The sequence below is a fragment of the Colletotrichum navitas genome (assembly GCF_030913465.1).
Source record: "Colletotrichum navitas strain CBS 125086 chromosome Unknown LY79scaffold_16, whole genome shotgun sequence".
In the NCBI taxonomy this organism is placed as follows: Eukaryota; Fungi; Ascomycota; class Sordariomycetes; order Glomerellales; family Glomerellaceae; genus Colletotrichum; species Colletotrichum navitas.
Window position 1 is genome coordinate 252,954 of NW_026850562.1, and position 27,883 is coordinate 280,836.

At 55.0% G+C, this 27,883-nt stretch overlaps 11 protein-coding genes across 11 annotated transcripts; 8 read left to right on the forward strand and 3 right to left on the reverse strand.

The window, feature by feature from the left end:
• Nucleotides 1-281: 281 nt before the first annotated feature.
• LY79DRAFT_578075 (marvel domain-containing protein) lies at nt 282-841 on the forward strand (the record flags this gene model as incomplete). The annotated part of the gene is made up of 2 exons (XM_060559934.1): nt 282-497; nt 548-841. The coding sequence occupies 2 exons, from the start codon at nt 282-284 to the stop codon at nt 839-841; spliced, it is 510 nt and encodes a 169-aa protein (XP_060416322.1).
• Nucleotides 842-1,828: 987 nt separating this feature from the next.
• Nucleotides 1,829-3,960, forward strand: LY79DRAFT_547238 (uncharacterized protein). The gene is made up of 3 exons (XM_060557306.1): nt 1,829-2,042; nt 2,101-2,367; nt 2,423-3,960. Exons 1-3 carry the CDS (start codon nt 2,011-2,013, stop codon nt 3,732-3,734), a joined length of 1,611 nt encoding a protein of 536 aa, XP_060416323.1. The 5' UTR covers nt 1,829-2,010; the 3' UTR covers nt 3,735-3,960.
• A 454-nt stretch (nt 3,961-4,414) lies between these two features.
• On the forward strand, nt 4,415-5,543 carry LY79DRAFT_547239 (uncharacterized protein). The gene has a single exon (XM_060557307.1). The coding sequence runs from the start codon at nt 4,823-4,825 to the stop codon at nt 5,243-5,245; it is 423 nt and encodes a 140-aa protein (XP_060416324.1). The 5' UTR covers nt 4,415-4,822; the 3' UTR covers nt 5,246-5,543.
• A 1,749-nt stretch (nt 5,544-7,292) lies between these two features.
• Nucleotides 7,293-8,634, forward strand: LY79DRAFT_681522 (uncharacterized protein; the record flags this gene model as incomplete). Its single annotated transcript, XM_060564566.1, has 2 exons — nt 7,293-7,578; nt 7,652-8,634. 2 exons carry the CDS (start codon nt 7,293-7,295, stop codon nt 8,359-8,361), a joined length of 996 nt encoding a protein of 331 aa, XP_060416325.1. The 3' UTR covers nt 8,362-8,634.
• Nucleotides 8,635-10,001: 1,367 nt separating this feature from the next.
• LY79DRAFT_108588 (Cas1p-like protein) lies at nt 10,002-12,963 on the forward strand. Its single transcript, XM_060550683.1, has 2 exons — nt 10,002-10,227; nt 10,316-12,963. Exons 1-2 carry the CDS (start codon nt 10,110-10,112, stop codon nt 12,862-12,864), a joined length of 2,667 nt encoding a protein of 888 aa, XP_060416326.1. The 5' UTR covers nt 10,002-10,109; the 3' UTR covers nt 12,865-12,963.
• A 769-nt stretch (nt 12,964-13,732) lies between these two features.
• On the forward strand, nt 13,733-14,872 carry LY79DRAFT_547249 (uncharacterized protein). The gene has a single exon (XM_060557308.1). It carries the CDS (start codon nt 14,170-14,172, stop codon nt 14,533-14,535), a length of 366 nt encoding a protein of 121 aa, XP_060416327.1. The 5' UTR covers nt 13,733-14,169; the 3' UTR covers nt 14,536-14,872.
• Nucleotides 14,154-16,057, forward strand: LY79DRAFT_681526 (uncharacterized protein; the record flags this gene model as incomplete). Its single annotated transcript, XM_060564567.1, has 3 exons — nt 14,154-14,606; nt 14,668-15,050; nt 15,143-16,057. Exons 1-3 carry the CDS (start codon nt 14,549-14,551, stop codon nt 16,055-16,057), a joined length of 1,356 nt encoding a protein of 451 aa, XP_060416328.1. The 5' UTR covers nt 14,154-14,548.
• Nucleotides 16,058-17,160: 1,103 nt separating this feature from the next.
• Nucleotides 17,161-17,967, forward strand: LY79DRAFT_668079 (ribosomal protein S13/S18; the record flags this gene model as incomplete). Its single annotated transcript, XM_060563470.1, has 4 exons — nt 17,161-17,185; nt 17,245-17,274; nt 17,405-17,503; nt 17,651-17,967. 4 exons carry the CDS (start codon nt 17,161-17,163, stop codon nt 17,965-17,967), a joined length of 471 nt encoding a protein of 156 aa, XP_060416329.1.
• A 1,133-nt stretch (nt 17,968-19,100) lies between these two features.
• On the reverse strand, nt 19,101-20,093 carry LY79DRAFT_511115 (SBDS protein C-terminal domain-containing protein; the record flags this gene model as incomplete). Its single annotated transcript, XM_060554227.1, has 1 exon — nt 19,101-20,093. The coding sequence occupies one exon, from the start codon at nt 20,091-20,093 to the stop codon at nt 19,101-19,103; it is 993 nt and encodes a 330-aa protein (XP_060416330.1).
• Nucleotides 20,094-20,541: 448 nt separating this feature from the next.
• On the reverse strand, nt 20,542-22,912 carry LY79DRAFT_603210 (serine carboxypeptidase). Its single transcript, XM_060561861.1, has 2 exons — nt 21,979-22,912; nt 20,542-21,922 (listed from the first exon to the last, which is right to left on the reverse strand). Exons 1-2 carry the CDS (start codon nt 22,457-22,459, stop codon nt 20,766-20,768), a joined length of 1,638 nt encoding a protein of 545 aa, XP_060416331.1. The 5' UTR covers nt 22,460-22,912; the 3' UTR covers nt 20,542-20,765.
• A 1,566-nt stretch (nt 22,913-24,478) lies between these two features.
• On the reverse strand, nt 24,479-27,624 carry LY79DRAFT_108718 (3'5'-cyclic nucleotide phosphodiesterase). Its single transcript, XM_060550684.1, has 4 exons — nt 27,176-27,624; nt 26,301-27,122; nt 25,644-26,239; nt 24,479-25,588 (listed from the first exon to the last, which is right to left on the reverse strand). The coding sequence occupies exons 1-4, from the start codon at nt 27,348-27,350 to the stop codon at nt 24,551-24,553; spliced, it is 2,631 nt and encodes an 876-aa protein (XP_060416332.1). The 5' UTR covers nt 27,351-27,624; the 3' UTR covers nt 24,479-24,550.
• Nucleotides 27,625-27,883: the final 259 nt, after the last annotated feature.

Here is a 27,883-nt window from a genome sequence, read left to right on the forward strand (position 1 = left end):
AATTTAGTTCCCCTTCTACGTCGTACCGGCGCCTTCATCCTACGGTTACTTGTGTTGTATGTTGCTCGCCCGAACTTTGGGCAGACATATCGCTGGAAGAAGCTATTGGACCGCTCCAATAAGACCTCGAACGCTTACAGACCACACAAATCAACTCAATCGCCAACGAAGATGTTGGGCTTCATCAGCCTAGTGATGTGGTCGCTCCAGGTTCGCGGCATCAGAATTACAAAGCCTTGAGGGTTCGTGGCGGCTAACATGTGCACGTCGTGCAGGGCATCATGGCTATCGTTGTCCTCGGTCTATCAGTCGATCTTGTGAAGGGCCAGTTACTCGGTGATGCTCCAACGACGACAAAATATGGAACATTCACTGGCGGTTTCGGGCTGGCAGTTGCTATCCTGGGTCTCGCCTCTGCGTTCATTGACGCAATTCCAGCTCTCGTTGTCATGGCTGCCGATGCTCTAAGTGGACTGCTACTGCTTGGTGGCGGTATCGTACGTCTACTGGTACTGTGTATTGTTGGTGGTTGCTAACATTCAATTAGGCGTTTGCCATCGGGTTGCGTGGAGTGACCTGTGATGCCACCAACGACCTAGAGAAGCTGAAAGCGCAGTATCAAAATGTGCTCATCAATGCTGGAGCGGCAAAAGTAACTGGCGAGAGGTACATGTTTACACACCGTCAAATGAGCACTGACCGACTTTTGAGCAACTGCAAAAAGGCCACCGCTGATCAGGCCATGCAGTTTGTGACGCTCGGGTTTGTGATCAGCACTATTGTTCTTCTTTTCTTGGTGTGGAGGAACGGCCGTGGCAGCAAGGGCGGTGCTTATGTCTGACCAGTCGGCCAGAAAGTAGTACCACTGGGGTTTGCTCGGGGCAGAAACAGACCTTGTTGGTCCATCCTGCGAAAGCATAGCAACCGTCATGGCTGATGGGCAGATTTTCATTGAAAGAAAGCTGGATCCATGATCAGATTAAACCGACGTTCAGTGTCATAACCTGGATCCGATCCAATCAAAGCCGCTTGCATGGCAATGAAAAATCCAAGATTTATGGCCTTCTTACGGTCCGTACGCATCTCACGACGTCTGAATCCCGTGAATATTGCAGTAGATGCAAGCGCATGACCCCTGCGGAGGTGGGCCCGGACATGTGTGGCAGCGGAGATGTTTGTTGCTACCGCTAGGTAACGCAGCGTTGTTTTATTTTGAAAGGTTCGATTCAGGACCTGGGCCGGATACGGATCACCTCGCGAGACTGTCTTGGACAGATGCGCCTCAAGAGACAAACAGGCTACGAGCACTGTAGATATGCAGTCGAAAAAGCCTAGAATGCTCTAAAAGAGGATGTTGAGACCACCCCACAGTCAAATACCAGGAAGAGTTGTCGTACTCGGCTGATAAGGAAAGGTGTTCACATGGTGTTTTATTTAGGGGGCCGGGAACGGAAGGAAATCCACGGAGAACAGGACAACCCTCAGCAAGCCGCATAGCGGAGCCGCCATTAGAATTAAAATACACATGACGGTGTAAGTTTAACCCATACTGATGTAGTGAAGAAGAAAGAAGAAAACGAGCCTCCGCAACGTAAGAAGAGATTTTATGGCCTGCAAAGGGTGGGGCCGATTGCGATTGGGCGCTAGGGCTGCCGCCGCTTCTGTTTCTCCGGCCCGACCAGGTCAGACCCCAGGTCCGTGCTCAACTCCAGGATCCACTTGCCGCTAAGAGACCCCAGCCAGTACCACTACATGACGGCACGCCATTTGTTATGGATGATGTAGGTAGCTGTACGGATTGTCTGAGATCAACAAACGGCAGGAGCAACAGTCGAGTGAGCTTTCAGGGAACGCATGCAAGTGTTGTGACGATGACGCGCGCCGCACCTGCATCTCTGACCGCAGAGGTCAAGCTTCTTGTTCACCTCCCCCCCGTGTAGCCAACTCTCCGACTCGCAACCTTACAACATCCATCAAAATACAGCAGACAATCAGTCAGTGCAAGAAAACATGGCGCCGGTGCCGCTAGAACCGGAAGTAAAGTGCGTTATGCCCTGGCTGAAGATCTAATAGAGAGTTTTTACCTAATACAGTCTTCAGGTATCTGCCTTTGAGCCTTGTCGGTGGTCACGCACTTGCAGTGCTCTATCTCGGCTTCACTGTCGCTCAAAGCCTGTACAAAGCGTATCACGATCAGCCGCCGTCTCAGATGACAAGAGCAAGACTTGATCGACGCGCCATTCTTGCACCTCTTTTTGCATGCTTGGCTCTCGTCAGCTTGTATTTTGCAGGCTACTGGACATTGAGCTACGCGAAGCTCTCATATCGCGTCTGGGCGGATCAGCGAGGAGTTGAAGCCCCGGTTCGGTTCGTTTGGCCCTGTGGCCTAGCTTCTTTGTCCCAATTACTCACCATCCTTTAGCTTCTATGGCGATCATGGTCTCTTCCCCAGCCAAAATGCGACTCGGGTTTATCCTGGTCGCTGGCTGACAGATACTTCAGTCCACATGGACGCTCTGGAGATCGTCGCGGAGAAGACTCGCCGGTTTTGGTGGGGACAGCAGATCGAACTTGCAACGATCTCGTGGAGCTTGTTGCTGGTTGTTGAAGGGCGACGGCGGAACATTCCTTTTGTTTGGGCCTATCTTGCCTTGGCACATCTCGTCAGCTTGTCTTTCGCCCAGAACCTATTTTATTTGGCACTGCTTCTCACGCCAGCCTCAAGCGCTACTGGACATCAAGAGCGCCCGACTTCTACAGTTGGACGTTTGCGCCACAAATTATTTCCCCCGAAGCCTGCAAACTGGCTCCCACACCCCGCATTACTCTTGGCTTCGTTCTGCACTACGTATGTTCTGATCCACTGGGCACCCTCAACGGCAGGCACAGACACGTTTGCCAAGATTGCAGTGGCCGGGCGGATGCTTTCGTTTGCTCCCGTTGTTATTCCCTCCGTGGTTCCGGCCAGCTGGGGAACAGTGTACAGCGACCCTCATGGGGCATACGGTATCTTCGTTGAACTCTTCCGATTCGTTTCTACGACAAGTTTCGTTTTCCATGCTAAAGGGACCGCACTTGGTCTGCTCTACAACACGCCGGATGCCCACTTCCACCGCCACAGTCGATTCCTACCCTTTGACAAAGGCCAACGCTCGACTTGGGAGCGGACAACAACGGCGATCGGCAAGGTTTTGGGATCGGCATCCGATCACCCTGTTGTAGCTGCTGTGGCATGGGACGTTTTGCTCAGTGGGGCCAGTCAGGGGTTGTGGGCAGCAGTGCGTGCGTTGGATGTAAACGACATTCTAGCCTCCGCAACTCCGTTCGTCCAGAAGGATCTTTCGAGGGCGCAGTCATCACCCGGGCTGCTAGAAGAAGCCGATAAACCAACGCCGGAACCGGAATCGGCTAGCCACGCCGGCGCTAGTACCATCCGACGCAGGGGCCGCCCACCAAAAGCCAAGTCTGAAGAGATGTCAATTTCAGAGACGCCTGGGTCTAGAAGCATCCGCCGAGGGCGACCCCGAAAGCACACAGCAAAACCCGAGGAGGCGCCGGAAGATGATGCCTATGAGCCGAGCCCGGCAGAAAGCCGTGCTGCGGTGGAGGGCGACGAGCTGCCTGATAGCGATCTGGACTGGGAGTCCGCAGCTTTGGCATGGGGTCTCACAGCTTTGGGCGGGCTTGGATCGAGCAGTGCTGGTGTATTCGGGGCCGAGTGCATATCTCGGTAAGCTAGTGAACAGTAAATCCAGAGCAGTGTGAGTAGGGTAGAGACGGGTCTGCTACGCGATGCATCACTTTCAACAAATTCGAGTGGAACTAGGTAGGGCATGACTACCTGTGGGCCTGAAAGCCGCCAGGGGAATCGTGACTTGGTTTATGGTAAAGTTCCGTAAAACCTAAGAGATTTTTGGAGATAGAGATGTAGGAACCGATCTTCTTTCGTCTAATACGTGCGTGTTTTCTGCTTACCCAAAGTCGCTGCTTACGGCGGTAGCGTATTGTATGTGACTGGTCTGCCTAGCACCCGAACGAGACATGGCTTGAATCCGAGCCTTGGCCGCGCTAAGCGGCTTAGTCGGGACCGTAGGAGGATGCTCTGGCTTTTCTGAAAGAAAGCAGCTTGGGATAGCCAGCTTCTAGAACAATGAGTTTCCGAGACCGGGCTGAGGCCGTCGAAAGACCGTCACTCCGCCACGTTGGCGATCTTTTCGCCCAGCAGCGAGAAGAGAGGCCTACCACTTCCGGCCATTTCCGCTAACCACGATGGAGCTTGGACTTGAACAATGGCTAAGCTAGAGAGGGCTTTGGGAAAGCGTTGCCCCGCATCCGCAGCAGCACCCTCGCGTGCGCACATAAGCTGGAATGGCGCTGTGACCTATAGGAAGCTTACCACTCAAACACGCGTAATAGCGTGGTGTCAGAGGTTGATCCCCGGCCCGGATGTTGTCCTGTTAATATATGAGGTGACAGCCTTGCATATGGTTTGCGGGTAGTGGAGGCAGCGGCCAATATGCAGATATCGGCTTCAACGGTGCTTGCTTTGCGCTTGCCACATCCGGCTCTCTCCCGGGCTACCAAAGGTTTTCGGCCTTTGATCACGCCTTTTTAAATAACATTAGATCTCCCCCTTTATGATTCACGATCGGCCCTTTGAAGCATCGCATACAACGCCGGGGAAAGAGTTGAGTCTACCTCACCAACAACACCTCTTACACAAACATCCACCGACTCGAACAATTAGTACTTGGCACCATAATACTTGCCTCATCATCACTCGCTCTCCGGAAGCCCATCTGTTACAAAACACACACACGCAATGGCTATTCGAGACCACTTTCGCCGGCGCAAGTCTGTCTGCGATCCCAGTCAAAGTGAGCGGCACAGCTCCACACCACCGAAGTCGCACGCCCTCCGCCTGGCCAAGACATTCGGCTGGCGCTCAACGAAAGACGAGAAATCCAAGAAGAAGCCCATGAAGGAGAAGAGCGACCCGCGCGAGCGGCCCTTCAGCGAAACCAACCTCAGACACCAGGAGATCCTCAACGGCTTCACCATGACTTTTGGGAAGAACCACCAGCAGATGAGCCGCGACCAGCGGTCGAGCTACATCAGCGTCAACGTCAGTCCTGGCACGTCACGGCATAACAGTGTGGACGTGGACGACAGCCCTCTCAGAATGAACCCACTGCCCCGCAAGCGGCAGTGCCGGTCCGTGCCGGAAGAGGACAAGAGATCCTGAGCGTCGGCGAGGAGCTCCTTTTATATCCGGGACTATTTAGACGAGAGGTTATTAGTGAGGTCACGTCCGGTAGATATGGCATTGAAGCACATTTCGGCATCGACTCGGAGTTTTGGATTTCTGGGGGGGGGGGCAAATCGCCCCATCTCGCCTATGGTGGGTGAGGCAAAAGTGTGCGAGCATTGTTATCCTAATAAGAAGACTCGAGCCATAGTTATTAGGCTGACGAGGAGGCTGTATGAGCATATTGATATCACTTAGATTTACAGAGGCTGCAAGAAGCAGGATTTAATACCCCACTTGGATGTCAACGACAACCATAAGAAATTCTACTTCATTTATCATACAAACACGGCGTTGCCGAATCCTTCTCCGCAAAATACATCACAAATGCCATAGACCTGGAGTCTTACCGCTACGGTAACAACTTTGGATATACTGTGGAATACTAAGCTTGTTACTCCCATGACAAAGTAATGTTCACGTACCTTGGTCTGGGATTACAGCATCACAGGCCCGGAGAACAACCTCTGGCTGCATTAGGCCTCCTCATAAGGCTTTGGGACACTTGCAGTGCTTTTATCATGGATTAAAATACTCACAGAGTGGCAGGTATGTATCAGCGGAACAATATCTACCTACTCATATCATTCCTTGCTTGCCCTGTTCTGTCTTTGTTCACTGTATAACTTTGTATGAGGTTTTCATCCTGTAGTTAAGAGAAGAAGTTATCGGTGCGCCTATTTAGCCTCGTCGTATTCAGTTTTGTTTAGGTGCTGCGATTCAGAACTAGTCATCTTGAGTAAACCCACCTCTTGCTGTTGGGTTTGATGGCAGTGACTGGCATTCGATCATCTGATCCGATCTCCCCTTCTCCTCACCCATCGCACCTTCTCTTCCCGCACCTACATCACCCGAAGATTCACATTGGGTACTTATCTCCTATTTCCTCCACAAAACTTCCTCCTATTTTCCTCATCACAAATCCAACTTCAAGCCCGGTAGTTTTTCACAACAACACAAACTCGACCTTAAAACCAGGATTTCATAGCCCATCCGTGGCAATCCCTTCATTCTACCCGCCAAACGCTTTCGCCATCTCGTGCCTGCCTTAGCGAACTGGCACTACACGTACACTCTTTCCTCCTCGGCTCACAAAACCATTCCCCTTTTTCACCCTCAACACTACAAGTCACCGAGCTAACTCTGCATCAGAGCCACTGGGTGAGTGCCACTGAAGCAAGCGCAGCCGTGTTATAAGTCATTTCTCATGGTTTGAGCGTAGGTAAGTTCTCAGTGCTCATTTGTCACCCCTGCCACAACTTGTCAACCGTGCTGCACCTGTCTCTGGGGGTATCACAGACATTAAGAAAATTTATCACGCATCTTCACTCAACTATTTCCCTTCTTTACCCCTAACAAACTTGACCTTGGACTGATATTATACAGACTCACTTGGTAGAGTATTCGCCAAGACATAAAACTTCACTGACCCCTATTGGATTTCACGCTCAATAGGACAACTGTGACGCACCTGCAGTAACGTATCTGTTTTGATTGTGCATCACGGTCGACCTCACAGGTATGGATTCATCACGCCTTTCAACATCTTTGTCCTAGCATCACCTTCCACACTGTCTCTTCATATTGCCTTTACATCTCTCACCAACTACAGCTGTTGTATAATTACAGCATTGCATTCACTTTAACAACATTCAAGACAATTCATTAGCTGATACTTGATAGTACAGCCTGCAATACGGTCGGCTTGCTCTTAAGAACCACACACAGCTTCACTACCCGCCTTACCAATCACGCCTACTGGAGAATGCGCTTTGGGCATCCTTTTATTTCTACTCTCAAGCCTTTCAGCAACTCTTCCCATCCGAAAGAAGACACTAGCTTTATTCTGTGAAGAAAAATTCGGTCTTACATCAAGCTCTTACAAACATAAGAGTGATTAATACCCGATCGATTCAGCATAAGAGCTCTGAAAGAAACAACACGCATCAATCCTCAGTGCCCTTCAAAGCATTGAATCGCCAAGATGGTACTCACAATGGATTCTTGGTTTGCCCTGAGAATGTTTAACGTCCCTCAGCGCCTGGGCCTCTCAGAAAACGCCAAGGTGATGCTGCAGGCTCTCGAAGACCACAAGTGCAGATCCCTCGAGGAGGCTGAGATCGGCCGCATGCTGCGTCTGAGCCCTGGCAGACGCCTGTCTATGATCGAAACCATCCGGAAGTGCACCACCATGATGGCGAAGAAGCAAGAGGAAGTTGCCGTCTGTGTCTTGGTCATTCAGATGTGCACCGAGGTCTTGGAGATTGCCAGTAAGTGTCTCTGCCAGTGTCCCCCTCTGCTCGTGTTGCAAGTTCAGGACTGGAACTGACGTTTGCGCTACAGATCGCCCTCCTTCCAACACTCAGTTCCCCTTCATGAAGCTGCCCCGCGAGATTCGAGCCCGTGTGTTGGGCATGATCATCGACGCCGGTCCCAAGAGCTGTCGTCTGCCCCCGGTTAAGCGTTCTCAGCAGTATCACCCATGCAACTGTGCCAACCCGGAGAGGCGCCATGTGGAATTCCTGACGCCCAAGCAGTGGGCAACGTATAAGATTCTCGGCAAAGCGCTGCGTGAAGAGTTCTATCCTATCTTTTACGAGCGACAGACCCAATACTTCACTTGCTGCTGCGATCTTCTCAGCCAGCTTCAAGCCAACCGGTGCCTTCGAGACTACCTGCACAAGGCTGAGATTCACTGGTGCGGTCCCAAATCTGACAAAGCGTTCAAGGAGTTGGCAAAGTGCCCCAACCTCACGGAGTTGACCATCAAGCTCTCCAAGGGTACCACTGCCATCCTCAATGACCGCGAGGAGAAGCTCCAACCTTTATTCCCCCTCAATTACAGGAGCAGGAGGATCACTGACAGCCTTGGAGCCGACGAGCTCTTTGCCATTCGAGGTGTCAAGGTGGTGGATGTCCAGCATGTCCAATCGGCTCAGAAGCTTCAGCTGAACGACTTTGAACGCCAGGGTCTACACTCAGCCCTGGAGGTCACCGTCTTGCACCCCAGGCAGTGTATCCACGAGAGCTTTCGACCGCTCCCTTCCTACTAAGCAGAAGCATTCGGCAGAATGACATTCCAGCCTACCATCCAGGTTCCCGATTTGTCAACTATGTTGACGATGAATGGGGGTGAAAGGTTGAGTACGGAACAAGACTGAGGCCAGCAGAAGAGGCTGGCCGGCAGTCTCTGCTTTGATGCGGAACAAATTGAGGAACAAGACTCTAATTGGCAGCCGACAGCATGCGGGCCACTACTTTGATTCGAAACTGGGGTATAGGAGTTTATAGGCTTGATTTTGAGGACTTTGCTAGCCGTCCCCTTCTTTAGGTAGGAAGACAGGCCATAATGAAACAGAACAATCATTGCATCATGAGAAAACAAGAAATGCCTGACACCAAGGAGATGTGACAACAGATAAATTACGCAAGCCTTCACTTCAACAATAAAGGTTACGCACTCAAAAAGCATTGTCTGGAGGTTGATCTTGTCTCATACAACCGCACACGAGGCACGGTGTATCCGGCTCAAGATCAGAAGTCGAAGAGGCTAATCTGACCGAGCAATGGCAAAAGACGGAGTAAAGGCTCTGGACCTTCATGACTTCAAGGGCTGGTTTGTTTGTTCTCTCGACTCTACAAGCAGGCAGTACCTACCTTTTCCCGTGGCAGCATTCTGTCTATTGCTCTTTTTCGCCGACAGCCCCGTCTTTTTTTTTCCTTGTCAGGTCGGGTATCATAGACCGGTTGACACGGATGAAAGAGTGTTTGCCTCGGTAACATCAAGAGCTGCGTCGCCGGTTGCGATGGCAATGCAAACGAAGCATGTCAGAGTAGCAAGGTAAGAGCAACAGCAACAGCAAAAGGATGAGGAAGACGACGAGTGAGGAAGGAAAAAAAAAACTTTTAGCCGAGAAAAAGAAAAGTCGCGGTGCGCCTTCTTGGCCAGCAGGGTAGCTGCACTGGCCAAGAAGGTGGGCCACACTGTGTTTGCCCGGCCAGAGGTGTGTGTTTGGGAAGGAGTTGGCGATCGCTGTCGTAGGAGAGATTATTGGCGGTAATAGCGGGAATACGGTCTGCCTTTATCCGTACTGTGCCAATGATGGGCAACTCGATGATTACACTGTGTCCGGGTAGGTGCTTCCTTCCCCACAAAGAGGTGGTCTGGTCGCGTGTTAGTTATCCTTTTTAAGAACTCGCGACCCAAACAAGGGTTTATATAAAGGGGACCAGCCTGGTGTCATCTGGGAGGGTCGCCCAGCTTGCTAACTCGCTTGCTGAGTGGTTCATATCCCCCTCCATCTTGTCGATTTCTTTCCCATAAAGGGCCTAATGCAATGCAGTCCTTCTTCCTCTCCCAAGGCTCACTCCCCTTCCTTAGCCCAAGCCGAGGAAATGGGGTCTTCCCACGTAGCGGCCTCTTGGCAGCGCCAGACCTGTCATCCTTCCGCTCCTTGGCCTCGAGGCTCTTGGCTGCTGCTGGGGTTATAAGGCAAACATCAGCCGCGCTCGCGTGCTTGCTTGGGTAGTCGTCCCAATTCTGTTCTTCTAATTTCGCCACTGCTTGATCTCGTATTCTCCCCATCCCCTTGTCTCGTCGAGTCCTGGCCTTGGGAGCGACGATATCACGAGTGTCTTACCGCCCCATACTTGGAAGCACGCTACCAAGCAGCCCGGAGCGGGTTACCACTGGGGGGAAGACAATGCGGATTCCTGCTGACAGCCGCCGCCGCCGCCATCAGTCGGAACTCCCATTCACACACCGCGCTGTCCTTTGCCGTCCATCGTGCCGCAGCCCCTGATGCTCCGAGTCCAGAAACTGGCCGCCTCGGCCGGAGCCTCGACTTTCCTCCGAAGCCTACCGCGGGTTTCTCTCGCGATACTGCTTCTTTCCGTCATCTATCAGTATTTCGGTTACGGTACGGTCCAAGCAGTTCCCCAGCCGTCCTCACCTTCAGGGCCCTGGACGTGCCCAAACCGAGTCAACCAAGCTGACATGAATTTCAGGTCAACATGATCCCTTCAACTGCAATGCCCTCCTTTCCAGCGGCACATGGCGCTCCAGGGCTGGCTCCAATCTACCCCAAGATGTCTTTTCCAAGTGGGAGCCCGACGGCTGCAGGATGCGCGTCATGTCCCGAGATGATATCTCGAGCTGCTTCAAAGATCGTCGCCTGGTCGTCGTTGGCGACTCGACGATGCGTCAGATCTACTTCGCTGCCATGACACGCCTCGACCATCACGTCGCCGAGAAAGCCATCCTCGACTTTGCCGTCTCTGCTGACAAGCACCAGAGTCTATCAAAGGAGGTTGATGGCGTCAAACTTGAGTTTATATGGGACCCGTGGCTCAACTCTACTGGCCTTCTCAGCCAACTGGTCCGATTCCGGGAACGTCCCGGTTCCGTCGACTACGAGAGGCTAGTTCGACAAGAAGGGAGAGACTCGCCCGCCCTGATCGTCGTTGGCACCCCAGGTCTGTGGGCGGCCCGCCAGGGCGGTGGTCGGTACTTGGAGCTCTTCAGGGAAGGCATCAACGTCCTTATGCCGTACCTGCAAAATAGCATCAACGAGCTGATGGTCTTGCCCGAGAGCAAGTCGCCGTCAGCCTTCGACGAACTGTCCAATCATGTGCTTATCGCACCTGTGCCTATCCCAGCCTACGACAAGCTCACCTCGTCCCGCGCGCGAACCATCACGCCAGAGAGGATCGACGCTATGAATTGGAACCTAGAGCATTTGGAACGGTCTGAGCAATCGCACATTGTTTGGAGTTACCATGCCATGACGGAGAATTACGACAGCGCCGTGCTCGAAGACGGTATTCACGCCGTCGACATCGTCGCCGAGAGGAAGCTCGACGTCGTTCTCAATACCCACTGCAATGCCGGGTTGATCAGACAAGGATACGCCAACCAGATCACCTGCTGCGTGCCATATCCCCCTCTTGGACGGGTGCAGCTTCTACTCCTTTGTCTCAACGTAATGACTTTGCCTCTTATATTCCTGAGCCGGCAACAGGATGCGTTTCCGTCGTCTCGAACATCACGCGTCATGGACATTCTTACGGCGGTAGCCACGTTACTCGTTGTTGCAGTATACTGCCTTGTCGCCGACCGGACTCATGTCCTTGCGAAACAGGATAAGCAATTTGACGTGCCCGACTTCATCACGCCCTTGATCGGTCTCGCCGTGCTTGCGGCGCTGTCTCTTCGCTCTAGAGCACCCGTCTTGACATCAGCGAGGGGTTTCACAACGACATCGTTCCTGTCTCGTGAGCAGGCGGATGAATGGAGAGGCTGGATGCTAGTGTTCGTTCTGGTGTACAATTATCACGCAGCATCCGAGTCCTTGGCGATGTATAAGGTACACAAGTTTCTCATCGCAACTTTCATCTTCCTGTTCGTCTACGGTCACACGATGTACTTCCTTCGGACCGAGGACTACTCGCTACGCAGAGTTGCGTATGTGTTGTGTCGACTCAACTTGCTCACCTGCCTCCTGGCCTTTACAATGTCCAGCGAATGGATTATCTACACCGCGCCGTTGATGACTTTCTGGTTCGGCATCACCTTCGTATCCTTGGCATGCTGCAAGAAGCTGAACAGCAACCCTGTGGCCTTTTTCCTGAAAACCGTGGCCTTTGCCACTTGTACGGTCTATCTGGTGGAAAGCACGCGCGCCCCAGAGCGGCTCATGTCAATGCTCAAAGCAATTTGCGGTATCTACTGGGACTTGAGCATTCTTCGCCGGCACTTTGAAACGGATCGCTTCATCCCGTGGTTTGGCATACTCACAGCTGCAGCCACACATCGGGTCTCGGTCCTCAGGCGTCGTCAACACGGCATCAACGCTCAGGCGTTGTTCGAAAGAACCAATAACGCGCTCGACCATGCATTGTTGGAGATTGTCCATCCCGAGCGAGACGCGATACCGGTGAAGCCGATAATGATCCTCTTCTCCTTTGCCTACCTCGTTATTTTCATTATACTCGCCTTCGTTGCCGGGGTCTACCGTAACAACAACTCGTACAACGCTTACCATCCATACACCAGCCCATGGTTTGTGCTGTCAGCCATCATCGCAAGGAACTCATTCCGATCTCTGCGCGAGCTTCACGTTCCGCTTGCGGCAGTCCTGGGACAGATGTCTCTGGAGCTTTACGTTTTGCACCATCACGTCTGGCTTGCAAGTGATGGAGCGGGAGTCTTGAGGATCGGAAACCGAAGCCATGTCCCCAGAGGAGTGGAGGTGATGATCATTGCCGTCGTCTTCCTCTGGGCTTCGTCCAAGTGCCACAGATCCACGCTGATCATCGTCTCCGGACTGATTGGCACGTGGAAGGAGCCGACCAAAGATGGCTCTCTGAGTAGGACACTGCCGGTAGTTAAGGACGATAGGAGAAGTCCTGTTCCCTGGCAGAATACAGCGGCGGCGGAGAAGGTAGTAGAAGGAGGCAATGCAGACATCTCATCCGTTTCGCCCAGCACCTTGCGACTAAGGATCGCGGGCTTGCTGGCTGTGCTGTGGTTCGGAAACATGCTTTGCAGCGGTTGATAGCAGTTGCACGATCGCGAAGCCGGAAGGGAGGAGTCTCTCTCAATTGACCGGTACACCGCACATCAAAAGTATAGTTGATAGCAGTAATAATCAGTCAAGAAAAAAACGGCGCAGAATTGCATATGACAAATTCGCCAGCTCCGGGGTGGCGGCTCCTTGCATAAACGTGTCTGCTCTTTCAGACAGGGACAAGGATGAGGTCCTCACATTTGCGTTTCGAGTTTGCTCCATCCACCGGCCGTCAGATCCCAATCTGGCCAAGCAAAAAGTTTTGCAGACTTCGTTCGCCAAGGTGCCATCGGAGTTTTAACACAATTCATGCTTTAACCTTCTGGGATTTTGACGTGGGCGCGTTGGCTTGAGCCTAACTCAAAAGGGCACTCTAAACCCCCAAGTTTGAAGGTGCTGGGCCTCATCTCGAAGAGCCGCAAAACCAGGCCGGGTATCTCTCTGGACTTTTCTCGGCGATCGCCCGATCGGAGTTGATGGTTGTTAAGTAGCCGCCTCGTTCTTTGTTCTCCGTTCTCGCTGCGATCCCTCTTAATAGGTTGATCATAAGCGAGCCCCGAGACAAGCACGGATGTGCAGATGCGTCGCCGGGTATTGTCGCGAAGAGTTGCCTCGAGTTCGTCGCATGGCCCTGCTGCCGCCCTTGCATCCGATCCTGACTCGCGAGAAAAGAGCAGCCAGAGGCGAGAGAGCCATTTCCCGAGTGCCAGCAAGCATAGCACCCAAGTGAAGGGTTCCTTTGCTGATGTCCGTTTCGGGCATGGTCGAGAGGTCGGGGGCAGGAGGGGGGAAGAGGAGACCCGTTGGCACCATAAGCGATCGGGTGCCAATTCCGAAACTCGTCCTGTCCTTTATGGGACGATGACTGTGCGTCTTTTTTGACAGGTGGGATGGCGGTAGGGTATGGGACGGTCGAGATGGCTGAAGCGTAACGTCACGCGGCTTCCGACGCCGGATGGAAGGCCAGGGAGAGTTTTGCGAGACTGGCCTCTCTCGAGTGGCTTTTACCCCTCTCTCGAACAGCCTCCTCCTTGTCGATGGAACTGGAACACCCCCCACCGAGTCTGTATCCTATCGACGTCTTCGTTCGACGTATCCAGTCGCGTTTCTAGATGCTCATCCCAAGGCTTTACTCTTCTGGGCCGGGGCCGGGGTGGATGACGAGACGATGTCTACTAGATCACCCTGTCCCGCCCATCCTGAAAGTCTGTGCCTCACTCGCTTGATATGAAGTGGTCATGTTGTGGAAAGACGGGACTGTAGCTTCCGGCGGCAAAAGAGATTCATCGACAGATGGCGAGAAATGCGCCACCACCTGCGTCTCTGACGAATGGCATCAATGTTTCACTCGTGGACGCGGGCTCTGTCGCCCATCATCATCGTGACGGCAGATCAGAGTATATCATCGCCCTCGCCAAAGATGATCTGTCGGCTGTCGCCTCGACTTTCCCTGTTGTTCTCCATCTCGCCGTCTTCCTTTTTCTTGTCTCTCACATTGCCGTCTTCTCTTCGCCCGTGAGCCCCAGAGGCCACCCTCGTTGTTTCTCAAGTCCTTCTGAACGTTATCATCATCGGGTTCGAGTCGGCTGTGCCTTCGACACTCTTTGGTTCCTTTCCTCCTTCCTTCTCGCCCCATATTATTCCATAATAGCCGCGTGAGCCTCCGAGAGCCATGCATCTTAAGCACATCGTTGCCGCCCTGGTGGCCTTCAGCTCTTTGGCAGCTGCCGGTGAGTCTCCGAGCGCGACGAATTTGACTGAGGGCCAGGCTGAACCGTGACCGTCTCGCAGCACCCGCACAAGACTCGAAAGCCGTGGTCAGGAGAGAGGATCCGAAGCAGAACAAGGACCAAGGTCAGGCCAAAAACAACAACAATAACAACGACAAGAACAACAAGAACAACGACAAGAACAACGACAACAACAACAAAAACAACAATAACATCAATAACAATAACAACAACCGCAATGGGAACATCAACATTATCCAGAACATCATTAGGCCCAACATCATCGTCGTCCAGGAGAACCTTGCTGCGATCGACCAGCTTCAGCGGCAGAATGAAGTAGCGCTTGCGGCGTTGGTGCAGTCGCAGCTCGCGCTGGTGACGCAGCTGCAGACCGTCAAGGACAACATCCGGGTCAACCACTTCAAAGCGCTGTTTCCTCAGGCGGTGAGTTTCCCTTGCCTTCTGTCGAAGGACAGCCATACCTGCGGGTTCGAGACGGGCACAGGAATGCTGATAAAGGCTGGCCCGCGATATAGAACACCGTCATTGTCACCGTCACCAATCTAGTGGACAGCAGGAATCAGGGACAGCAGAACCAGCGGTACCTCGTCAACCAGCTGCTCGCCGACAACGGCGCCCCAGGTAACCAGACTCTCGTCATGGTCACAGACCCGACGCCCATGCAGATCTCAACGGAGCAGGCGGCCTCCTCGCAAGCAAATGCCTTTGGCGCCGCCAATGTTCAGTTGGAAAATGCCCCGGCCGTCGGACCCAGCAACTCCAGCAACCAGGCCGCCGGCGGGGACCCCAACGCGGCGCTCAACGACAAATCGATCAACCTGGCCGCCTTCGACCAGTCGGCGCCCTTCGGCCAGATCGGGCAGTCTGTCATCCTCCCCGCCGGCACGCTGGCCCCGCAGCTGGCCTCGGTGCCCGACCCGGCCTCCATCATCCTCCCCGGGCAGCAAGGGCTCTTCGTGCAAAACGCGGCGACGTTCCTCTCCGACTGCGCGACGTCGGTGGCGGGCGGGAACCAAGTCCTGGCCGGAGTCGCGGCGCAGGTCTTCTCGTCGTTTCAGCAGATCGCCGCCGCGCAGCTCGCGGGGCTTTCAGGCCTAGGCATCTACCCCGCAAACCAAGGGCAGAAACCGCCGCAGGCGGTACCGCCTCCCGCGCAGGCACAGCCTGCGGCCGTTCAGCCTCCTGCGCAAGCCGTGGTGCAGCCTCAGGCGAGCGCTCCGGCTGCTCAGGCCGCGGCCCCGGCTGCGGCCCCGGCTGCGGTTCCTGCTGCGGCTCCGGCTGCAGCACCGGCCTCGGCACCGGCTCCGGCACCACAAGCAGCCAGCGGGTCTGGTGTAGTCGTCGTGGGATCGACCGCGGGAGGGGCGAGTGCTGCCCAACCCCAGGCCGCCCCGGCTGCGGCGCCAGCTGCAGCATCCCAGCCGGCGTAATGATGGGCATGACACGTCGGAACGGAAGTCATATCGGGATTTGGGAAGGGAACGAGGCTGATGGGTATATTTGTTTGGGTCACACGGGGCGTTGGTCCAGGGAGTCATGAAAGAGAAGGGAATAGTGGATTAATATATGACTTCAGAATGCGCCACGATGGTGCCTCATTCCAAGTACGTAGTGTATAAGCTTCAGTAGTAATGACTCAACACATTGTACGAGGCGCAATGGGAAAAGTACGGGAGTTCTGGCTCTGGGCAAAGTGCCTTTAGCAAATGAGCATTTACCTAGTGAGGCAGTGTAGTATCGTGAGATGTCTGGACATCTGACAAGGTAACGGCTTCGTATAAACACGCTTGTGTCGGCAGCACGCCAGAGCATTACGAAGTACGTTCATGGCCAGAGTGGTAGCATTACTGCCATCCAACACTACTCAATGTGGGAGGTACGGTGCGTATCGCTGCAGATGACGGCCGGAAGGTCTGGTCCTGGGCAGTACGCCGGGTACTCTTGGAACAGAGAGGCAAGCAGCAAGTGCCTTATGCCGTGTGTGCCAAAGAAGTACGAAACGAAGCCGGTATGAGAAGGATCGGTGCTGGCTTGAGTAGAGAAACAGAGACAGGAGATAAATGGGCGAGGAAATGAAGCGGTAGCTTACTCCGGGTCCGTCGTCTTCTCAGAGCCGGAGGGGTGTGGCCAAGGTACACGAGATTCCCGGTCTGTCACTCAAAGACGTCGGATCCATGGAGTCGGAAGCATACGTTCGAGGCCTTTTCTCAAGAGACCCAAGTGGTGGGAAGGAAGGAAGGAAGCTACGTACGCCCTGACCAATCGAGCTCCAATCCCTGCCAGCGCGCCTCTGCCACTTTGCAACGCCTCGGTGGAGACCATCTGGCCAATAGGAGCACCGGGAAAAATTCTGGTGGGAAACAGGCGCCGGACAATCACGTGACCCTACCCTACCGAGCCCACGCCCAAAAAATTGTCCCCGTTCCCTCCACCACCGTCGATTCGCACCAGAGTCTAACCTTTCGACCGATCCGTCGTCAATCAACAAACTTCCCGACATCTAGGAGCAGCCTTCGTACGACAGTTGCCCAGCATGTCGCTCGTCTCGGGGGAGAAGTGTTCGTCCTGCCTTTACGGTTCCCAGAACAATGCGCGATTGCTAACCATCTGGCTGCAGCGAACTTCCAGTTCATTCTCCGTCTTCTGAGTATGTACTCCCCCTCAATCGCCACACCCTCACCACCCCATCGAAGGGGCCGACGACCCGTCCCCGATCGCGATGCAGTAGTCGACAGCTGGAGGAAGGAAACCGGTGGCTAACGTGTATTTGCTCGCAGACACCAACGTTCGTGGTCAGGAGAAGGTCATGTACGCGCTCACCAAGATTTCTGGTGTTGGTCGTCGTTACTCCAACATTGTGTGCAAGAAGGCCGATGGTACGTCCGCGAATCCCGTCCCCCGCAGAATCCGCACACGAGGACTGCGCTGGAACACCCCTCCTTTGAGAAGAAGTAGAAGAAGAAAAAGAAGAATGGGAAATATTGAAGAACAGAAGAGGGCGGCCGCTAACCCGTCTTTAACAGTCGACCTGAACAAGCGCGCCGGTGAGCTCACCTCGGAAGAGCTCGAGCGTATCGTCACCATCATCCAGAACCCCACCCAGTACAAGATTCCCGGCTGGTTCCTCAACCGTCAGCGCGACATCGTCGACGGCAAGGACAGCCAGATCCTCGCCAACGGCGTCGCCTCCAAGCTCCGCGACGACCTCGAGCGCCTCAAGAAGATCCGCGCCCACCGCGGTCTCCGTCACTACTGGGGCCTCCGCGTCCGCGGTCAGCACACCAAGACCACCGGCCGCCGCGGCCGCACGGTCGGTGTCTCCAAGAAGAAGGGTGGTTAAGCGTTACGTTACCGAGGATGATAAAAACGGGGGTTTTGGCGTGGGGGGGGAACAACAATCATGGCGGCGCGATACGGCTGGACGTTTTCTCTCCATTCTCATCACTTCTCATGATGACAAACTCTACTGCTGGCATTACAACGAGGGGATTGCTATTCTGCGCAGGATGGTGGCGTCTCTAGATACCGAATCGGAAGAGTCCATCATACCAAAAAACAAAAAGCTGAAAAAAGTACAAACTGTCCCCACGTGATGTGTTGATATGCAGTGACGGCTGCGTCCGAGTCTCGCCCTGCCCTGGTCACGCCAGATGCGACAAGTAACGTGCTACAGCTCACTCACTTTGAGAGTACTGGGTAGACCAGAACCACGTATATTTCTCTAGAGACTCTTACGACTCTGCACCGAAGCGTGGGCAGGCAGGTTGGTGGGAGCAGTGACATGCCAGAACATGCTCGCTTGACGGACGGCCAGCTTTTCCCAAAATCTGTGCGACTTGCAAGCGAGGCCCGGAGCCCACCGCGTGCCGGGTCCGCTCCGTGTCCGGGGTCTGTGGGATTATTACGACGCACCTCGGGCGGGAGAAGTGCCCCCCCCGTATGGATGACCGGATCCCAACCTCAAGGGGGTGCGGTGTGGTGCAGTCGAGCTTCTTCTCTCAACAAGGTAAAACAAACTCATGCCCGCCATTCCCACCCCGGCCCTCCCCCCCTCCTTCGGGACCCCACGCGCTCTTACGGAGAGACACGGCCGGCGTACCCCCCCTCCAACATGACGAGAGCATTCGACTCGGGTGGCTTCGGGAGGACGACAAGACGGCTTGCGATGTCATTCATACCTCTGTGGTCAGAAACGTGGCTTATTATTGTATGTTGATTGGTATGGTGTTAGGGCTGCAGCGGTGCTGGAGCCGCCTAGGACGAATCTTACGTTGGTGCATGCCGTGAAAAGCCCAGAACGTGAGCAGACTTTTGTGAAGGACGTTGTTTTCTCCGTCAAGCAGCTGCTAAAGACCCTTAGTCTAAGGGGTATCGATAATCACGAAGCCCATCCCCCCCCCCCCCCCCCCCCCCCCCCCCCCCACCAAACCCGTGCCGGAGCCGCAAGCGACGCCCCCCTCCCTCCGCATCTCATCAGTCCTCGTGAATGACGGCCATATCCAGAACCTCGACCCTGCCCATCCCCTTCGTCTCCCCGGCGATGAAATCGCCCAGCCCCTTGAACGCTCCCGGCTCCACAAACCCGACGACCTCCCACTCGCTGCCCAGCACGTCCTGGCTCTCGATCTGCTCCACGAACCCGAGGATCCGATCCTTGACCGTGCCGGGTTTCTGCTTCGGTTCGTCGCCGTCGCCGTCGTCGCCGCCGCCGCCGCCACCACCACCCCCCTTGCCCTTCTCCTTCCCGGCGGCGGGCTTTTCCTTGACGGCCTGCTTCAGCACGCTCGTCGCGCACGTCACCCTCAGCCTCATCCGCGCCCGCTGCACGGGGATCGGCTGCGCCGCGATCAGCGCCTTCATCGCCTCCAGCGCCTGCGACTTGGCCGACTTGGTCGTCGTCACGCCCGTCCAGTGGAACCCCTTGTCGCGCGGCTTTGCGTCCCCCTCCTCTCCGCCCGCGGGCGTCCCCGCGCCGCTCGCCGTCTTGGACCCGGCCTTCTTGGCCTCCCCGCCCTCCTCCCCGTGCGCCGCGGACGACAGCATGTCCAGCGCTTTTTCGATCATGCCCGTCGTGTAGACCCTCTTGGTCCTCGGGTCCACGAGCCGGCTGGCGACGATCCCAATGACCTCGTTGTGCACCCGCTCCAGCTGCTCTGCCCTCTCCTTCCCGCCGACCTGCATCTCGCCCTTCTTCAGTATCTCCAGCACAATGTCGTCTGTGCTCTTGCCCTTGCCGAACGCCTTCTCCAGGTCCTCCTTGGGCGCCGTCTGGCCCTTGGACACGTTGAGGAACACGTTGGGGATCTGCAGCACGTTGTCCAGGTCCGTCTCGATCCCGGACCGCCACTCCATGACCTTGTTCTTGTAGCACGCGATCTCGAAGCGTTTCTTGCCCTTCTTGAGGCGCACCAGCGACACGTTGGTCAGCTTGATCTGGTTCGACGGCTGATTGATCATCCGCGACATGTTGACGGTGGTGGATGGGACGGTTGTTGCTATGTGTGTGTAGGTGATGTTTCTTTGTTCGTATGCGCTCCTTTTCCCGTGGTGAAGTACGTCGCAGTGTGTGCTTTGTAGCGACAAATAGCAGGAGATCGGTCGTTTCGGCTTCGTTGGTGACGTTGGACTTGGGTCGCCAGAAAAGTTTTGGCGGGGTAGGACGTGTGGTATGGCGCAGCTGCAATCGAGGAGGGGCAGTGGGCGGTGAAATACCTATTCATCTGTACCTATGGCGCAGGCGGTACTGGTCTGACGTTGTTTTTGCGGGTACCGAACGAGCCCTGGCAAGCTGCAGCTGCGCCGGTGACTAATACCGTCATGTCGACTCATCTCCGGCCGGCCGCCTGTCAGTCAAGTGTCATCCAGCGTCAGGAGTCATCTCAACACGAAATAACGTTTACTGGGGGAAAAAATTAAAAAAAAAATTTCTTGTTCTAACCATATAGCTAAATCTCTACCGCGCCGGTCTGATACTGGCGCTGCTGATGACACTTGTATAACCGGGTCCTTCCGTATTGGCAAACCAACATACCCAAGTCATGTACAACGAACCAATTTGAGCGTTCACTGTTGCAACAGTATCCTCCACGCCGTTCCATCTTCCATCTCGTACATAGACTTATCATACTGTGGGTGCATTTATGCAACCCACTCGCCGCCAAGCCAACGGTTCAAGAAGTCGGACGAGGCCTCGGGCTGGTCCATGGGTACCATGTGGCCGGCGCCGTAGATCTGCATAAAGGTGAAGTTGCCGCTGGACTTGACCTTGCCGTACTCTTTACCCTTGCCAACGGCCAGACTCTTGACCTCAGCCTTGTTGAAGCCCTTTTGGCCAGGCCATTCGAGGGCCTCGGTCCAGGCACGGTTACCGAGCCAGTTGCAAATGTAGTCGGCGTCGCCAGCGTAGATGAGAACAGGGATCTTCTCAAGAAGCTTGGGGACGATACGGTGGAAGGGTTGGAACCAATCACCGGCGAAAAGGAAGTTGCGGTTGATGTCGAAGTTGCAGCTGTCGTAGCTGTCGACCTCGGCACCGAGAGCCTCCTTGACCTCATCCTGGTTGAGGTACTCGCTGATCCAGCCAAGAGCGGAGTAGCAGAGGTTGCTGCTGTCCTCGCACTTGCCGCGGATGTCGTAGACGTTCTGGCCAGTGCGCTGGTAGGGGCCGATAAGAGCGTTGTTGCAGTAGATGCTGGCGGGGACGCAAGACCAGACGCTGCCGGATTCGTAGCAGTTATTGATCAGGCTCTGGCAACGGGGGAGAGCGTTATCCATGGCCTGGCACTCGCCGGCGTCGAGAACAGCGGGGTAGCCGCCCTCGCCGCAAGCCATGGGGCGGTAGTAGCCGTACTGGGTCAGGCCGTCGGTCAGACCGTTACCAATCAGAACACTCTTGAGGTTGATGTTGCGGTCCTCGTGGGAGAGAATCTCCGAGGCGAAGACGGGAATGTAGTGGCCGGCGTACGACTCGCCGGCAATGTGGAAGTCCTGCTTGGAGTACTCTGGGAACTGGTGGAAGAAAAGGGAGAGCAGGGCGTAAACGTCCTTGCCGGCGGCGACCGTGTTGGAGACGGAGGAGCCGGAGTAGGAGTAGCCGACGTTGACGGGCTGATCGAGGAAGATGACGGAGGCGTTGTTGTTCCACGACCAGTCGTTGCTGACGACCTTGAGCTTCTTGTCAACGGAAGCGGGGCCGAGCTCCATGAAGAGACCGGTCAGGGAAGAGCAGCCAGGGCCGCCGTTAAGCCACAAGACGACCGGGTCGTTCTTGGGGTCGTTGCGGGACTCGAAGAACCCTGTGCGAGGTTAGAAGGTGACAACGGAACAGAACACACGCCTGATGGAAACCTACAGTAGAAGAGATGCTTGTCGTTCTCCTCGTCGTCGAGGTAACCACTGTACTGCTTGACCTTGTCGATGCCAAGGGCAGCCGGATCGACCTTCTTGGCGCGCAGGTTGAAGTTCTTAAGGTCGCCAGCGATCTTGCGATGCTTCTCTCCGTTCTTCTCAACCCACATACTCTGGACATCGGCGCCCTTGACGACGTGGTCCCACTTCTTGTCGGACTTGCGGTGGGCGGGCTTTGGCTTGGGGGGGATGGCGTTCTTCTTGAAGGACTCGACGGCATCAGGGGCGAGCAGGGTGATCTCGTCCCAGACGGCCTTGACCTCTGTGGTCATCTTGCCGAACTTCTCCTCAAAGACGGAGAGCCATTCCTGGCCGGCGACTTTGATGCTGTCAAAGGGGCCGTCGTTGCCACCGAGGACCTGCTGGTCCAGGGCTACCGCGGTTGAGGCGGCGCCGAGGACAAGGGCGGAGGTCGAGAACCTCATGATGGGCGAGGAGCTCAAGGGAAATTGATGGCGCAAGCTTCGGTGATGGGATTCTAGATGGGAATGATGAAGGAAAGTGATGTGATCCGACGGGGAAATGGGCGAAGAGAAATGAAAGATGGAGGGAGAGAGGATGGTGTGTTGATGGGAGGTTGGAGCTCGGCGTTAAGGTGTGGCAGACGGCAGGAGGGAGCTCGCGGACGTAATAAATGAAACATGACGGACCCCCCAGCAGTGACAGTGTAGCTTACCTATTATCGGGGCCGCTGTCGTGGCTTATGCACACTGTTGTTGCTGTGGGGAGCTCCAGCTTGATTGGAACGCCGAGCAACGACTGGCCAGTGAGCCCAGGGCCCATGGGTTGGCCAAACGATGGTCGGGGGAACATTGTCCGCCTGATCCCCCCCGCGCGCCTCAGACGCTAAAACGAGAACCTGCCTGTTGCAGACCCGCTATCATCCCTCCACGGTGCTAAGGCTGTCTATCTGTTAGTGGCGGGCTTACGTCGTACCGTCTCGCCCCGCCTTGGTCGTCTGCGTCATGCCAGGTACTGCCGACGGCCGTATACACCTCAGGCACAAGACACCTGTGCCTGGACTGGACAGGGACCTTTTGCTGCGGTCGATGGCCCATGCTTTTCGTACCCAGATAAGCATATCGTGCTTCCTGATTCGCTGTCTGGCCACCCCAGCCCCTCTACCCAAAACGGGAGGATTCCCAGGAATACCTAACAACAGCACATAAACGCCGGACTGCGAAATGCCTACGGTAGTTACCTAGCTACCTAGTTGCATGAGGTAATAATAGTAGGCATGTAGTGTACGAAGTAGCAGACCTAGAGAATTTCTTATACAATACAAACCTATAGAGCGAGTATAGTCTTCCTGTAGCTACCTGAAGAGTGTGAGCGCTTCCTGCGTAGAACAATTAAGGTCAAGGCGCACGCTGCTCCACTGCTGTCGACGGGTAACACAGATAGATTGTCACTTCGAAGTGTGCTCGTAGGAGTAGACCTGATCAACATCGTCGATCCTGGCAAGGAAACATCGCCTCGTACACCCTAGTGACTGACTGACTGACTGACTTGCAAAGCCAACAGGCTAATCCCGGCGGCTTTAGTCCCACTGTGTGAGAGAACCTCTACGGCCATTATCCCGCCGACCGTCATTCTGGTCAATCACAGTCGCTCGCGCCTTGTCCACGCATGCACGCAGGCTTCTTGCGATTCGTGGCGTTTTCCCCAAGTCATGTCTTCAACCTCGTCTTCCTCCATGCCACATAAAAAAAAAGAAAAAAAAGAAAAAAGCCCATTGCTGCCACCTTGAGGCTAGTACGACATCATTGCAGCATCGTTCATCTTTAGCCATGGGGGAGGGGGGGCATTCATGATTCGAAAGGGAAGAAAAAGGGTGTGGTGCCAAATGCCATAGTGAGCTGGCCAGACGTTGTATTCATCTACCGTGGATGCCGGCCTTTCCCAGCCGTACGCCATCATGTCTCCATACTTTGCCATCGCGGCATGCCTCTCCGGCTTGGGTCAAAAACATTAACCGGAAAAAGAAAAAAAAAACCGAAAAGAAAAAGAAAAAGAGACGTGACCATGCCGCAGTTGTTCCCTGGCCCCATATCTTCTCCGTCTGTCCCAATGCCCATAATGTCACAGCCCGCCGACTTGCCCGAACGCCGCCTCCCACTCAGCCTGCTCTTGAGCAGGCGGTCGAGGCCCCCAAGAACAAAGACACAAGGCCCTGCCATCCAGCCCAATGACTTCCACGGCCGTGTCCCTCGTTATCGCCGCCGTTGTCGGGCGGAACACTCAGACCCCAAACACACATTAACTCCGTCCTCGATACTGTACATATATAGCCAGCTCCGTATACTGTGCTTTACAAGCCGATTCGTCAGTGCGGCACGCTTCTCCGGTCACTGTGGATCGCGATTAAATTAACAACAGGGTGGCTCGGGTATATCGAACACTTGGACATCTGTGTGAGCCACCCCCGTTGTGTGAGCTTTCCCATGCCTTAGAGCGCCATCTGGTTGTGGCTGCCAGATCCGGCCCCGACTCGCGGCAAGCCTTTTTATGACACATCAGCCAGCTGTGTCGGCTGCTGGCATTGAGGGGCTCGGCGCTCTGTTTCGCCGGAAAAACTGTAAGGCGTTCATGCGGAATCTGCTCGACTTCTTCTTCACCAACTTGCCGCCCTCCTCTTTGCCAAGAGCCCCCTGTGATACGTGAGAGCCATTGGATTCGTGGTCCAAAAACGCAGGCTCCGGCTTGGATTCAGCAAACGGTTTTGGTTCCGAAATCGTAGGTACGCCCGGCAAATGCTCCGTGGATTCTCTGCTGACAATGCTAGTGCCTTGAGTGCTCGGGGACAGGGGCATTTTGCCGGTGGTAGCACTTGTTGCCTGCGAAGCCCAGTCTCCAGTATATGGCCCTGTCGTGCTTCCGTCCGTTGTCTCGCTGCATCGTTGCTTTCCATTGTGGCCGTGGTGATTATCGGGGGAGCTGCTCGCCCTGTCCCGGCAGTGGAAAGGGTCGCTTGCTGCAAAATCCGCCACCGAATCGAACGATGTCAAAATCCCATTTACCTCCTTGAAGTCCTCCGGAGTGTCTGATGCGTGAGAAGACGTGTTCACTGAACTCGCCAGCTCCGGTGTAAGCTCATGGTTCGCGCGCTGTGACTTGTCCACCAGCGGGGGTGTCGTGGTGATCTCCGCTAGCGGTGTCGTTACGCGAGGGGTTATGGATTCTTTGTTGCTCTCTGGCCCCGAAGCAAAACTCATAGTCCGCGGGGAGAATGTTCCATCACGGAGAAGCCTCTTGCGAGTGGGATCCTCCTTTGCCTGCTCGTCTCGGATGCGCCGCTCGAAGAGACCCTTATTGATCTCGAGCTCATCGACCGTGTACTTCATTGCCGGGAGGATGTCGGCGACGCCTTGGAAGAGGGGGATAGCAAACATGTTCATGAAGCTGAGTTGCGCCTTGGAAAGCGACATCGTATCCTTCTTGGGAGGAGAGAGTAGTGACGACGCGATGTCCAGCTCGCTCTCCATGGAAGCCTGGCGAGAAAACTCGTCCGACAGAATATGCATCCATTTCAGTGCGGTATCATATTTCCTTGCCTGCGGGACCTCAACGTTACTTTCTGGTGATGCGAATGAGATTCGAGTCACTTACCACATTGCTGATGTCTGCACATTTGATTAGTAATGAGCATGCCAGTGCCTTCTGCTCCTCCAGCATGCGCCCGTTCCAGCTGTCGGTCGAGTTGCTGGTAGCCAGTTTTTCCTGGGTGTCCCCGAGCCTCTTCATATAATCAAAGTGCATGCCCATGTCGGTAGCAAGGATGGAGCTGATCAGCAGGTGCCTCATCTTCGTGTCCTCGAATGCACTCGGCCAATATCTTCGGAGGATCTGTGAGTAAGCAGCGCAGTGGAACGACTCAAGCACTGAACGGTCGTTGTACAACTGTGCGAGAGGGGCGTTGAGGGTGACCAGAAACCCGTTGTTTACGCCAGGGTGACCGACGTCATGCCCTATTGCCGTGATCAAGAGCGTCAAACCCTCAAAGGGATGCAGTATGCTGGCCATTGGTGACTTCTCGGTCGTGTCTGCTTCTGCCAAGGGATCGACAGGGTAGGGTGCGAGGGTACCGATGCGGACCAAGAAGTGAAAGGTAGCCTGCAGGACGTCGATGACGTGCCGAAAGTTGTGATATGGAACAAAGTTATTGTAAGCAGCCCGGCAGGCGACCAGAAAGCTGATGAGCTGATCTACGCATTGCCGTCAGCAACTGCCCGCAGGGCACCCGCGAGAAGGGAACGGAAGACTCACCTGTCGGTATCCGCCAGCGATCCAATTCCGGCATAGTCAACGCATGCTTGAACATGACCATAGCTGCCACAAGGAGCTCATCGTCCGTGAAGCTGTGTGCGCAAAAATGCCATTGGCCGACGGCCGCAGCGACAGCAGCCCGACGATCGGTGGAGACGGATATGCTTACATTCGCAATCCGATCGTCATCCGAATCGGCGCCGGACCGGCAAATGCCCCTCATGAGCCCAGAGACCATGGCTTCCCTAAGGTAGGAGAACGGCTTCTCCTCGTTCACTCCGACCCATGAGCGCTTTCGTCCTCGGCGTACCTCGAGCATCTCCTGCTGCTCTCTGGCGGCTTCCTTGTGCGCCCGATAAGCATGTATCTCCAGGCTGGTGATGCACTTCAGATGTACGGGACTGATGATGACGTCGACAGCGCCGAGGTCGAGACAGCGAATGATCAAGCGGCGATCAACTGCCGACGAGGATTTAGGCTTCTCGTCGTTGACGGCCGAGACATCGTCCTCCTCCGAGGCGGAAAAGCTGATTATGGGGATCGGGACGATCAGCCTCGACAGACTACGAAGATGCGCCTCGGTCATTATGCGCTGCAGCAGTCTGAGCCCGTATACCTCCTCTTCTGGGGTATGGATATCGATGTCGGCAGTGGCTGGGCGAGAATGCGGCGAAGGCGATCTAGACTTTGAGCGGATCTTGGGCAGCCTCTCGTCGTGGGGAACGTCAATGAGAACAAGGGTTGGCGTCAGATCCATCATGGCATCGTCCGAAAGCTGGAAAAGCGTAGAGATGCATGCCGAGCCTGTGGAACACAGATAGACTGAGGCACATGATTAGTACGGTACGCCATGTATGATTGGGATCCGAGCCTACCTTCTCCAAAGGTTTCCAGCAGCAGCGTGGCATCTTTCCGGATATTGTCATTCTCCTCCAGATCGGTTGCGCTTCCGTTGGATAGGTGGACGTCCCTCGCGCCGTGTCGGATGAGCCTGTCATGGCGAACCTGGCGGTTCACGTAGACGACGTGGCACGTAGCATTGTCCATCATGGCTTTCGGGAGCAACCAGTCTCGCGACCGGAGCGCTCTGGCCACTAGGACGAGGAGGGTTTACGAGCGTAACGATGCGATTGATCAGAAGACGAGTCGGCAGGCTTCGCAGCGGGAGAGGTCGAGGACGGCGACCCAGTCCTAACAAGTGTCGTGGCACAGCGGCGCGATGCCCGAGGGGCGCCAGTGGATGCGCGGTCCTGGGCGAGCAAGGTCGAAGCGGCAGGTTTCGTGGCGGAAGAATCGAGGCAATTGGAACGCAAGCGTGGTCGGGGCGTCGGCCAGGACCCTCATCAATGGGTTTGTTCCCCCAAGTGCAGGCGATAAAACAGCGGCGCAGTGGTTTCGGAGGTCACCAGAATTGACATTGATTGTGGGCGCACAAAACCGGATTGGCCGAGAACATGAGCGGGTGTAGGGAAACCAATTCAGACGCTGGACCGGAGAGTCGAAGGGATCGGGCAGGGTGCGGGTTCGTCGTTTCGCAGTTGCGGGTACCGTCGCGCGGAAAGCTCGTTATGTACTCAAGGCGA